The following is a 12871-nucleotide window of genomic DNA, read 5'->3' on the forward strand; positions in this document are numbered from 1 at the left end:
GCAGCTCATCAGCGTCAAGTCAAGCATGCATGTTTGAAACCATGATCTCAAGTGTTTTTATTAATTGATGTAATAATACATTAGGATGTTTGTTTTTCATTGGTTTAAAAAATTCAGAAAAATAAAAACAAGAAACAAGAAAACACTCCCCTTTGATCTAAATCGATATATGAGATTTTGTGACCGATGAATGTGTTGTGTAAGCCGGAATGCCCAACTCCTAGTTTTGGTGTCATTAAATCAACTCATTCGAGGGCTGGTCAATCCATCCATGAGGATAATTAAGAGTTTGCAAGTATTTCACATCGATCTTGATTTCGTTGCACTTGGTTAGTTTCCTCATGTTTGGGGGAGCTTGGCACAAGATTACCATAACGTCTTGATATACTGCTTAAGCTTCTTAATTAAGCTGCTTGATCTTGGCTGTGATCAGCTATGTCAAATCGGTCTTAATTACTATGTCAACTTGTTTTCTTTTATTCTTTAGGTTTTTAATTTCCTGTTTCTGATCGACGACACATGCCATGATGATGATATTCAGATCAGCAGCCAGATGTGGTCTACCAAACCGAAAAATAGACCGAGGGGTTAATTGTATCAAATTCATTGTAAAGGAGTTATTGGACCAGATTAACATGGCGAAGGGCATGTGGAGCTTTTTAGCCATTCACCCTCCAATCCTTGATTTAATACAATTTCAAATTTTAATTGTTCCCAATCTTATGGGAATAAATAAAAAAACAATACTTTAGTATTTCATGATTCCATTTCTTTTTTATATATGTATAATCATCGATAGATTTATATATTATTGTTAGTCATTCTTTTTCTTTTTCTTTTTTCTTTTCATTGGTATTGTGCACTTTTCTTATCATTGTATTCTCTCTTTATTCCTGTGATATTTTTAAATCAGAATCAGACTATTGAAAGTAACAAAATACAAAAAACAATTTATAAAAAAAAAAAAAAAACAAAGAATACAAAAGGCATTGCTCTATGCTGAAGCAATTACTTTGTCTTCCTCGCTTTAGTCTATCAGTCCCCAGTTCCCACCTTCGCGTGTAGACGAAAATAGAGAAAAAGTTAAAAGAGAACAACAACGTATGGACTAACTAGTCAGATTCCTTGTTTTTTAATATTTTTTAATTTTTCATGTAATCTTTCTTAGTAGCCCTCATCTTCTTAACTATTTATAATATTCATCAAGATACACACAGAGTATTAGATAATCATTTGTGCAGCATGTATGTTCATCAAGATACACACAGAGTACGTACTGTGGGGGAATTAGAAGGCTACTCATCTTTTTTTTGCATAAATGTTTATATAAATACATACGGAGTATTATAATGTTCTCGAGGCAGAACCTTCTCAATCAGAAACCATTTGTGACCATGAACACGTCTAATACAACATTCTTAGGGTAGAACCTTGTAAGTCAAAAACCCAATGATTTTTTGTTTTTGCTCCGTACCATCATGGATTCCACCGTAGAATTTTGTAATAACAACCATTAGTAGTCGTTAGGCTCTTCTTGTTACCTAATTTTTGGGACCCACGTAAACAAAAAAAAATTAAAATTTTAAAAAAATTAAAATATTGAAAGAAAATAATAATATATATATATATATATATATATAAGTGAGAAGAGTATTTCAAAATACCCAAGAATTTAGCAGTGTGCTTTTAATTAATAAAAGTCAGTTTCCTTGATGTTTTTTCCCATCTTTTTGGATTGTTTTTCCCATCTTTTTGTTAATTTCCTTGATGTCTTTGGGCTTTTATATTTGAATCTTCTTAGTGAAGTTTAAAGGAAGAATATGTAATGCCTTTTTCTTTACTCTTTAATTTTTTTTTTTTTTTTGGAATTATATATAGCCCCAGAGAGTGGACACCCTCGTTTGAGTTATGTGATTTATATTGTACACTGCTGAGGCCAACGTGTTTCGCATGATCCACTGGTAAGTTTGACGCTGCATTTTTTTCTTTTTCCTTTCTTGTCTTTGCAAAATTCTGCAGCTTTGCTTCCTTTTTCGCTGCCTTTCTTTGATTCCTTCTCCAGCATTGGCTTGGTGTTTAAGGTATTCCAAATTCTCAGAAAAGCAAATTTAAATATCATCAACAACCAGTAAATAACCCATTAACAAGTGACTTAACAACACCTTTTTTCCTGACCCACTACTTAATTAATCAATTAAGTACAATTCTGAGATTTTAATTGTCCCGGATCTTCCTGTTTAAGTATCAGCTGATTCCATTTCTTTTTCTTTTTATCACCTCGTTTGTGCACTTTTTCTTGTCGTTCTCTTTTTATCTTTCGTCTTTGTTATTTTTGTGCTTCGCAACAAGAGCCGATTTCAAGGAACAAAATACAAATAATAGTGAAGAACACAAAAGGCATTACTGTATGCAGAATCAATTACTTTGGTTACTTTCCAAAAGAAATCTTCCTCTTTAGTCGTTATCCAATAGCCCATCAGTCCCTGTTTCCCCACCTTGTCGTAGTGAGATGATATCATTCCTTTGAATTTTGAAGATTACTTCAGGAAGAGGAAAGCAACAAAGCTGTTGAAGAGAACAAAGCATTTGATTGCCAGTTGTTGATAATCTCTCTTTTGACAACACAGTTGTGAATCACAATGTGTTTTATCTTTTTTCTGCATGTACATTTATATATAAGAACACGAGTAGGGGCACATGCACCCTCACCAAGCAAAGCACAGCAGAAGTACTACTGCTATGTCGAAACTAATGGGTTCTGAATTGTCAGTAATACTCATTAATAGACTTCTTCTCCTCCTCGTCTCTCTTCTTCTATGGCAACTTGGCACTGGCACTACTTTCAATATTGGAACTAAAGCTGCTGCTGCTAATGGCGATAACAGTACTACAAATAATTGTATCCATACAGCTTCTGAAGGTACGAATTAATCGATCTTCTATTCTTTCGAAGATGCTGAATATATGTTTAGTTGTTATCTAGAATTGAACCCCCACCAAACTTTAATTACTAATTGATGTAGGATAGAGTTAAAGCATGGGGATAGAAGATTAAAAAGTTTCTTAGAATTAAGTCGATTAAGAAGATAATATAAAATTAGATAGAAATATAAATCTAAAGTCTCATTTAATGATATAAATTTTTATTTTAAGAGTTATTTTGATATAGTATCATAGACTATTTGGCATAGCAATTTGAGAATTAGTATTTTCACCTGTAGTTTATGAAAGTATAATATAAAATTATATTGTAAAGCTATATTGTAAAGCCTCATTTCATATAAACTTTTAGATTGAAATCATTATTTAAAACACTCTATTCAAACTTATGTGGTCCTCAAAGTTTCCATTCTTGATCAATTTATTCCATCTATGTATTAATGTAGATTAAGTATTTTTATCTTGAACATGAGAATATCTTTTTTGGATTTAATCAAAAGAACTTTTGTGTGTTGAAACCTTTGGCAGCAAATGCTCTTCAACTCCTTCTCAGGAGTTTGCAGACCACTGAAGAGGATGCGGAGATTGTATGTTCCTGTGCTAACAGCAATGAAAATTGTTCCGTCACTGAAATGTATGTCCTAGACTTGATTATAAAATCAGTTCGTTATTTACAAAATCAAGCAATAGAAGGAGAAATTAAGAGAAAGTTTACATGAAACCTATAAAAAAATATTCCTCTTTTTGTGAATCACTTTAATTTCTATGTCAGAAATTTGGCAGGCAAAAAGTTAGAAGGACAGATTTACGATTCAATAGGTGACTTTGAGAACTTGAAAATACTGTAAGTACCATCACTCCATCTCATTGCATGACCTGTACATACACTACGGTGCCGTGTGCTGTGCTTGTTGAGCTAAACATGGTCACAATGATGGAAATTGAGGTTTGATCATCTTGCCACAACAGTGATCTATCCAACAATATGCTTACTGGTGTGATTCCTACCTCGCTGGGGAAATTACAGCATCTCCAAAGATTGTATGTTAAAGCTATGATTCGTGATTCTGTATATATAAATGATGCCATAGGTAAACCTTTCACCCTTAAACAGATCATTGATGCAACTAGAAATTTTAGCCCCGAGAACGAGCTTGGCAGGGGGCGTTCTGGGATAGTATACAAGGTTAAAATCTTTTCTTGCTCATGAACTTTTGTCTTTGAAGGGATACTTTTTTTTATTTTCTTTGATTCCTCTTCGGTTCTTCATGTGGAGAATGCAGGCTGACCTGCCAAATCTGACAGTAGCAGTGAAGAAGCTAGACCCAAAGTCAAAAGCAGTCGATGAAATAGCAAGCGAAGTTTATGCTAAGAAGGCCTTGGACGTGAAACATGACAACGTTGTTACATTGCTTGCTAGTTATTCCAAAAGGCACCTGCATTTGCTCATCTACGAATACATGAAACATGGCTCACTTGGACAAGTTTTATTTGGTAATTTTATTTTATTTTATCTCAGTTTCAATCCCAGTGTTGATAACCATGTTGCTTCTGTTATGTAGCTAGGATTTATTTGATATGTTTCATTTCATGAAAGAATATTATAAAACCATAGATGAGGTATCCTTTTCATGATATTGACTAGTGCCATGGGGATTTGCAGGTACAAATTCTACAGAGGAACTCGATTCGCCGGAAAGATCTACAATCTGCCAGGGTATAGCGAAGGCTTTGAAGAATCTACTGAGATGGAATCCACAAACAATTCAAAAAAGCACAGGTAATGATATAGTTGTTTATATGTGGATCAATCAAAACAATTTTAATGAAGAACATGACATAACTGAATTGAAGCCATTTTTTGTCCTCACACAAAATTTAACTTATATCTCTATGTGTGTGTGAGAGAGAGATTGAGTATTGACTTGGTTATTTGCAGATTCAAATCCTAAAGTGCAACTTGATTGGCAAAAAAGATTTAATATCTGCAGGGGAATAGCAAAGGGTTTGAAGTATCTACATGAAAGGAAACCACAAATAATTCACCGAAACATTAAATCCACTAATATTCTGCTTGATGCAAGTTTGAATCCCAAAATATCAGATTTTGGATTGGCAAAGCTTTACGAGGAGGGAAATCCATATATTGCAGTTGGAGCAGGAAAACAACTGTAAGTATAAAATTATCTTACAATTTTTTTTCCTCTATGAAGTTTAATTCTGAATACTGGAAAGGTGCCCATCATAGTAATGCACCTTTTCATACTGTTATTAAAGATGTCTCGGTCGGGTTTTAAAGTAAATACGATAGGAGTTAATTCTGTTAAATTTAATAAACTTAGTAGGCTAACTCAGGACTTAGTTAAAACTTGATTTGATTTAAAAAAAAATTTATATAGATTTAATTTAAAAAAACACTTAAAACAATTCCATTTTGAATTGAACATGAGTTAACCACTTAATTAATTCGTGACCTGAACCGGGTTCAATAACTTTGACTTTTCGGCTGATAGTTGACACCAGGTTGCTTAGAGAAAGAAATTGGGTTCCCTATTTAATCTATCATTTCTTTGCAATTTCAGTTCATACATGGCACCAGAATATGCAACCCGGAGAGCCATGACTGTCAAGGTCGATGTCTTCAGTTTTGGGATCCTTCTTCTTGAAATCGTTAGTGGGAAAAATAATGCAGATTCTACTGGAGACGAAAACTCTGTTTTTCTTCTAGATACGGTAAGAGCTAGAAACAGTTTCTCTTTAATTAAACTTTTTGTCAAAATAACAAAAATTAAGTACCCGCTTCAATGCTTTGTCTTTAAAAATGGAAAAAGAAGAATCTACCATTGATATTTTCCGGTCTCATAGCAACCATCATCCAATTGATGTATTCAAGAAACTCGTAATTTAGGATTGGATGTTTCAGTATTATTAGTATCCATCGATCGGACATTAATAGGGAGTAAAAGTAAGTAGATATGATACTCTTTTGAGGACTTATTGCTTATAGGTTCTCACATAAATGCAGGCCAGTAAGTTGCATGCGAAGCAAGAACTTGAGCAGCTAGTTTACACAAGGTTGGGCACTAGTAGTGAAAGCGGACAAGCAAGGATCGCCTTGAACCTGGCAATAATGTGCACCGATCAATCACCTTCTCTCAGGCCTACAATGTCTCAGGTTGTGGCTGTACTTGAACGTTCAAAAACCCTTGAGGATATTTCTAAAGAGATCAATACCTCGGAATGATTTGGCGTCTGTCCTGCGTCACCGGATGGTCGATATATATAGCTTGTGGCTGTGTGTTTTGTTTAGTTCCTCTACATTTATGGATAGTTATCTCCTTGGTTTCTTTTCCTTGAAGTCCTTGTGTGTTTTTCAAAGAGATCAATACCGTGGAACGATTTGCAGTCTGTCCTGCAAGACCTGATGGTCGATATAGCTTGCGATTGTGTGGTTTGTCAATTTCTCTATATTTATGGATATTTATCTCATTGTTTTCTTTTATTCCTTGATGTCCCTGGTCTTTTTTATCGGAATCTTCTTGGAAAATATTGGAGTAAAAAAATACTCCCTCTGGTACGATAAATAGAGTCCTCTTGTTTTTTTAGATGCCCCAAAACGTACGTCTTTTGCCAAAAAAATAAAAAAAAATTAAGAAAAAAATTAAGCTGGCAAACACAAGTATCGTGGACAACATCTTGGCCCCCGGAAAAAACAAATGGGTTTAAGATGATGGGATTTGTCCTTCAAAAGAAAAGGTATATGCCAAGTATAGTAGACTTTTCTTTACAGATTCTAATGCACAAAGCTGGCTCTTGTTTTCACCAAGTTTTTGGATGTGTGTTTTCTTAACTTAATTGAGAGAGACAACAAAATAAAATCAGATACATTAATTTAGTCATCCAAAGGACACAATATTGCAAAAATAGAAAATTATTTAGTTAATTCCCTTATTCTTGAATAACTACAAGGAACATCAAGAAAAATAATTTTGAAGGGAATCTACCTTCTTGACAAGTCTAAAAAATAGATGTTGTGGGATCCATCAACCATGACTTAGGACATTTTTAGTGCTGGAAAATAGAAAATTATTTAGTTAATTCCCTTATTCTTAAATATCTACAAGGAACATCAAGAAAAATAATTTTGAAGGGAATCTACCTTCTTGAAAAGTCTAAAATAGATGTTGTGGAATCCATCAAACATGACTTAGGTCATTTTTAGTGGTGGAAAATAGATAACTATTTAGTTAATTCTCTTATTCTTGAATATCTACAAGGAACATAAAGAAAAATAATTTTGAAGGGAATCTACCTTCTTGACAAGTCTAAAATAGATGTTGTGGGACCCATCAACCATGACTTAGGTCATTTTTAGTGGTGGAAAATAGAAAATTATTTAGTTAATTCCCTTATTCTTAAATATCTACCAGGAACATCAAGAAAAATAATTTTGAAGGGAATTTATCTTCTTGAAAAGTCTAAAATAAATGTTGTGGAATCCATCAAACATGACTTAGGTTATTTTTAGTGGTGGCCCCATTATCTGTCTTCTTCTTTTTTATTTTCCCTCTATTTTTTCGCTATAATTGCCCCACTTCAGCTATCTGCCAAAAAAAAGAAAGTGGCTTTAACAAAGCATCTATACCTCAGCCCTTTTATATTAGCATCGATGACCCCAAAATTATTCTAATCTCCAATGCTTGGAATATGGTATGGCTTCTCTCGGTAGTTCCTTACAGTTCTTTGGTCACAGCTAAACGAACTCCGCCACTTGCAGCCATCGGTAAGTCTTACTCTCATGACCATCTTAGTCTTCATGGTTCAGGCCATTTAAGTATGCTCTCACTTCTACCGTATGTTCTTTGATTGATATACTTTTTCTGTCCTTTCAGGATTTAAATTTCCGCCCTGAATATTCAAGATCTATAAGCAGCCATCGGTAAGCATTTCTAACTCAATTTCTCTTTTAAAGGCTGTTCATTTGTTATGTTGAGTTACGAGTGATCAGATAAGGTTTCCTGCGTTGAACCATGGAGTCAATTTGCCAACGTAGGTAGTTGCTTAAACTGGACGTGCCTTCCATTTTTCTAATCAAATGTTTTTTTCAAGGACTAGAAAATAGAAATTCTATGATTTACTTGCATGTAATTGATGAAATGTTCGAATTTCAGAAGGCTAAAGATGGGAATGAAGTTTAAAATCTATATGGTCTGTAGGACGCTTTCGATTGTATCGCATTCGTGATTTATCATTATGGATGACTATGGAATAAATAAATAAAAAGACATTCTTCTACAGGTAAAATACAAGAAGATGGCAGTAGTAGATGCTATGCTTCAAGGCCTGACACAACAAGTGTTCACAGCTCTGCAAGAACATGCTAGATTTGCACTTGACTTCAAAGATCAGTTTGAATTGATGAAGACCAGGCTAGACCTTACAAAGGCCCTGCTTGCTGACACAGAGAACCTCAAGGAAAAGAAGAAAGTTGTCAAGGCCATTTTGATTAGATTGAGAGACCTAATTTACGAAGCTGACAACATAATGACAGATTGTCTTGTTAGAGACGAATATCAGAAAGAAGCATCCTGCACCAGTTTGACACTTCAGAAGCCACTGTTCTGGTATCAAACAGGCAAGAAGTTGAAGGACGTTAATGCACAACTGGGGGAGATGGAGAAGTCACTAGGCGAGCATTTAAAATACCAGGACCAGAGCGACCATGGAGATAACACATCCCAGAGTATGAAATACACAGCACAGGACTATGTTCCGTCTGAGATAATTGGACTAGAAGAGGATCTGAAAAGGTTAAGAGGCTGGATTGGCGACACAAAAGATGATCTTCTCCTAGTCGGCATCGTCGGGATGGGAGGCTTGGGTAAAACCACCTTTGCCCAGAAAATTTTTAATGATCAACATGTAGCTGGTCGTTATGATAACATGATTTGGGTGTCGGTTTCTCAAGTTTCAAGTGACATGAGGATCATGAGGAGCATGCTGGAACAATTAGAATCGCGTTGCTCTGTGTCTGATGAAGCTCAAATGTTGCACAAACTCAATGAACTACTTAAAGGCAAGTCATGCCTCATTGTTATGGATGATGTGTGGAACATTAATCAAGGATGGTGGATTCAATTTTTCTCAGGGTTGCAGAGTGCAGTTGGAGAAAGCAGCTGCATCATAATCACAACTCGAAACGAAGAAGTTTTAACTAGCATGGGAGTTGACAAGTCACGGATTCATCGGCCAAAATTGCTAACAGCCAACGATAGCTGGTTGCTGTTCAGCAAATCTGCGTTTTCCAGGTGCAGGTATAGAAAATGCCCAGATGCTCAATTCGAAAGAGTTGGTAAAGAACTCTTGGAGAAATGCGGGGGACTTCCACTGGCAATCAAGGCAGTAGCAGCACTTTTGGCTCCAAGATCAAATTCAGTTAGCCAATGGAATGAAATCAATGAAAATTTTCATGAACTGACTGCCGGAAGAAATTTTACCTCAGTGATGGCGTCTCTTCAACTGAGCTATGATGAACTTCCAATACATTTAAAACAATGTCTATTGTGTTTTCTCCGTTTATCCTGAAGACTCGGAGATACAAGCAGAGCAACTGGTCCATTGGTGGGTTGCAGAGGGCTAATCCAGGGCAAGGGCTCAAAAACCGCAAAAGAATTGGGTTTTCGCTACCTCTCTGAACTAGTCACTAGGTGCTTGGTTGAAGCTGTGAATAGACGAGGATATGATGGAAGAGTCTACTGTTGCAAGATGCATGACATGGTGAGGGAACTGGCCACTAGAATAGCAGAGGAAGAGTCATTTGGCAAATTTGATGAACAGGGCAAGCAGGAAATGACTGCAAATTCTCGTTGGTTGGGTTTTACAAGTGAAATGAACCCAGAACCATTGAAGAAAAGTTCAAAGCTCAGAGCCTTGCTGATAATGTCAACCAATGATCAAGTTGTGTTTGGTAGGCATTTTGGGTTGCTTGGTTCTCTCAGGGTGTTGGATTTCTCCCTGACTAAGTTGGAGAAGATCTCCACAGAGGAACTCGTGGAATGGATTTCCTCTCTTAAACGCTTGGCATATTTGAATCTAAGTGGTATTGTAGGCCTTAAAGAAGTACCATATTCGTTCAGAAAGCTCCGCAACCTTCAGTTTTTGGTTTTTGCTGGACTCAATGAACTAGGCAAAATAGATCAAATCACTTCTTTGAAAAAGTTGGTGGTCTTGGATTTAGGATCTTGTTTCCAATACCTACCTTCAGGGATCGAAAGGCTCTCCTATCTTCAAGAACTGTCTGGATTCAAAGTGGCATCCAATAGCAGATCAGCAGCAAGTTGCAAGTTTTGTGATCTTGAAAAACTTGTCCACCTAAGAGTGCTGAGAATGAGTATCGGCAAGGACAGTGAAATTACAGAAAATGAAAGGGATGTACTCTTGAAGCTCAAGAAGCTTAAGGTACTAGCCATTGATGCCCAAGATTGTGAAGACAACATTATCTCTACGATGCTTAATATCCTTTCATCTCCTCCAAGTCTCCAAGAGTTGTATCTCAGGCGTTATCACCAAGATACTCTTCCTACATGGATCAATCCTGAAAGGCTTTCTAAATTGCAATACATTTGTATTGAGAATGGAGAGATCATTGACTTCCAAACAAGTCCTCTGTCTGTAGATGGAAGAGATTTTCCTTGGAACATTGAAGGTCTATGTTTTAAGGTCCTGCAAAAATTGAAGCTGGACTGGAAAAAGGTGGAAGAGGATATGCCTTCGTTACAATACGCAGAGGTCAGTGGTTGTCTGAATTTGAGAAATTTTCCACATCCTCTCGACAAGCTGGCTACATGGAGGAGGAGTGAAGATTGAAGATCGAAGAGTTGGGAATAGGAAAAAAAAAAAAAAAAACAAAGGATCATCTTCTCTACAAAGCTTTTGAGGATGTGGAAAATGTACCGGTGTGGCAAGAACTCTGTGTGCTGCCTTGTTTGTTTGTTTGTTTGTTCAGTTTGGTTGTGATTTGTATTCAGCATCAGAAAGACTGAGTGTTTATTTTATGAAAATCCTGTATTTTGCTGTAGAATTTCAATAACATCATAATGGAATGAGTATTTTTATTATTGTTGTTTTGATATTCCATACTGGCATAATATATTACACTTGGGAGCTCATGCAAATGTGAAATATTTCTGTCTTTATGGGATTGAAAGTGAGATGCCACAATCTATTTTCAAAAAAAAAAAAATTCTAGAGTGAAAGTTCAGCTAGATGGAGACTGATCATGATGAAAGATAAAATTCTACTAAAAAAAGTCTAAACCATAAGAACTTTGTTTTGAATTTATATTATTAAATACTAGTAAAATGGTCTTAAACAAAACTAAAAAATTAAAAAAAGAAAAAAGAACTCTGGCTGGCTGGCGCTGCCTCCTCTCCTCTGCTCCTTCTTCTGCTTTCCTTTGCTTCGGTGATGATGAAGGTGACGGCTTGCTGTTTGGGTTCTTCCTTTTTTATTCTGCTGCACGTTTTGTCTCCTTCTTTCCTCTTTGTTCTTGTGATTCTGCGAATGGCTGGTTCCCTTGCTTTTGGTATTTGATCGATCTCCTGTGCTCCCTCCGGTTTTCGTTTGTTGTTTTCGGCTGCCGAAGTTATGAAGGAACTCTGCCTTCCCTTTCCTCTGTTTCAACCCGCCCATGTCTTCCCCTGAGTTTTTTATTTTTTGTCTGGTTTGGGTCTGTCTTCTCCTCCAGTTTTTCTTCCTCTTCTCTGTGTTCTGGGTTTTGATCCCTTTTCCCCCTGGTTCTGCTCTGTTCTGCCTTTGTTTCGTTCCGGTCTTCGGTCTCTCGTTCCTGGTTTTTTGTCCCCCAAAGTCCTCCTCCATGCTGTTGGGTTTTCTTCTCCCTTTTATAGAGAAGATTGCCCCTCAACCAGTCCTGCCCTTGCAGGACTGTTATGGAATCCACGACCGAGATCGTGGGCAAGAGACGGGGTCATGATTGGATTTGTTGCAGATTTTCAGGTCTTCGGTTGAATCGGAATGGAGAAGATGCACGATCCCCAGCACGGCGCCGTTTCAGCAGAAAGTGACATTTTCATTTTGACCCCTGCTTTCTTTGGAATTTTGGACAGTTGGACCTCAATTAAAATCCCTTTTAATTTTACCCTTGGATTAATTTCAATTAAGTCTCCGAATTAATTAATCAAATCAAAGTTTAATTAAGTCCACAACCTTATTAGTTCTTTTAATTTTGCCATTTTAGATTAATTTCAATTAAGTCCCTGAATTTATTTAATTAATGAAATCAAAGTTTAATTAAGTCCACAAACTTATTAATTCTTCTAATTTCATTAATTAAACTAATCCAAATTTTAAGTAAATTTCCAAACTTATTAATTCTTCAATTTCTGACCAATTTATTCTCAAATCTGATAATTTTATCCCTAAACTTCAAAATTTGTTGTCTTAACCCCATTGTCAACTATATTTAATTTTTAATATTTGTTCCAAAATTGGGTTATGACAGTTTCTCCTTCTTTATAAATTTACTACACAAAGCTAAAGAAAATAAAATTTTTCAATATCTTTGCATCGTAAATATTATAAAGAGGAGGCAACTATCATAACCCAATTTTTAATAAACAATACAAAATCAATGATTAAAAAATATATATTTGAGAATGGGGTTAAAATAATGCAAATTCAAAGTTCAGGGATGAAATTATCAGACTTGAGAATAAATTGATCAGAAATTGAAGAATTATTAAGTTTGGAAATTTACTTAAAATTTGGATTATTTTAATTAATGAAATTAGAAGAATTAATAAGTTCGTGGACTTAATTAAACTTTGATTTAATTAATTAAATAAATTCAGGGACTTAATTGAAATTTATCCAAAGGGGGAAAAATTGAAAGAATTAATTAAGGACCAAATTG

The 12871-nt window shown here is 35.5% G+C and overlaps 1 protein-coding gene and 1 pseudogene across 1 annotated transcript; both read left to right on the plus strand.

The window, feature by feature from the left end:
- Positions 1-2739: 2739 nt before the first annotated feature.
- On the plus strand, positions 2740-6442 carry LOC118052861 (cold-responsive protein kinase 1). The gene is made up of 9 exons (XM_035063932.2): positions 2740-2920; positions 3469-3574; positions 3713-3784; positions 3910-4126; positions 4224-4434; positions 4604-4720; positions 4880-5111; positions 5523-5673; positions 5966-6442. Exons 1-9 carry the CDS (start codon positions 2740-2742, stop codon positions 6182-6184), a joined length of 1506 nt encoding a protein of 501 aa, XP_034919823.2. The 3' UTR covers positions 6185-6442.
- Positions 6443-7618: 1176 nt separating this feature from the next.
- LOC118052862 (disease resistance RPP13-like protein 4) lies at positions 7619-11057 on the plus strand (annotated as a pseudogene).
- The last annotated feature ends 1814 nt before the right edge of the window (positions 11058-12871 follow it).

This window comes from Populus alba, chromosome 6 (assembly GCF_005239225.2).
Source record: "Populus alba chromosome 6, ASM523922v2, whole genome shotgun sequence".
NCBI lineage: Eukaryota > Viridiplantae > Streptophyta > Magnoliopsida > Malpighiales > Salicaceae > Populus > Populus alba.

What these genes read in the sequence shown, in the direction of transcription:
- LOC118052861 (XM_035063932.2), top strand. Translation starts at nt 2,740, where the DNA reads ATGTCGAAACTAATGGGTTCTGAATTGTCAGTAATACTCATTAATAGA. An exon ending in TTTGAGAACTTGAAAATACT is followed by an intron (nt 3,785 to 3,909) that starts GTAAGTACCATC and finishes TTGCCACAACAG; the next exon opens with TGATCTATCCAACAATATGC. An exon ending in CTGTTTTTCTTCTAGATACG is followed by an intron (nt 5,674 to 5,965) that starts GTAAGAGCTAGA and finishes ACATAAATGCAG; the next exon opens with GCCAGTAAGTTGCATGCGAA.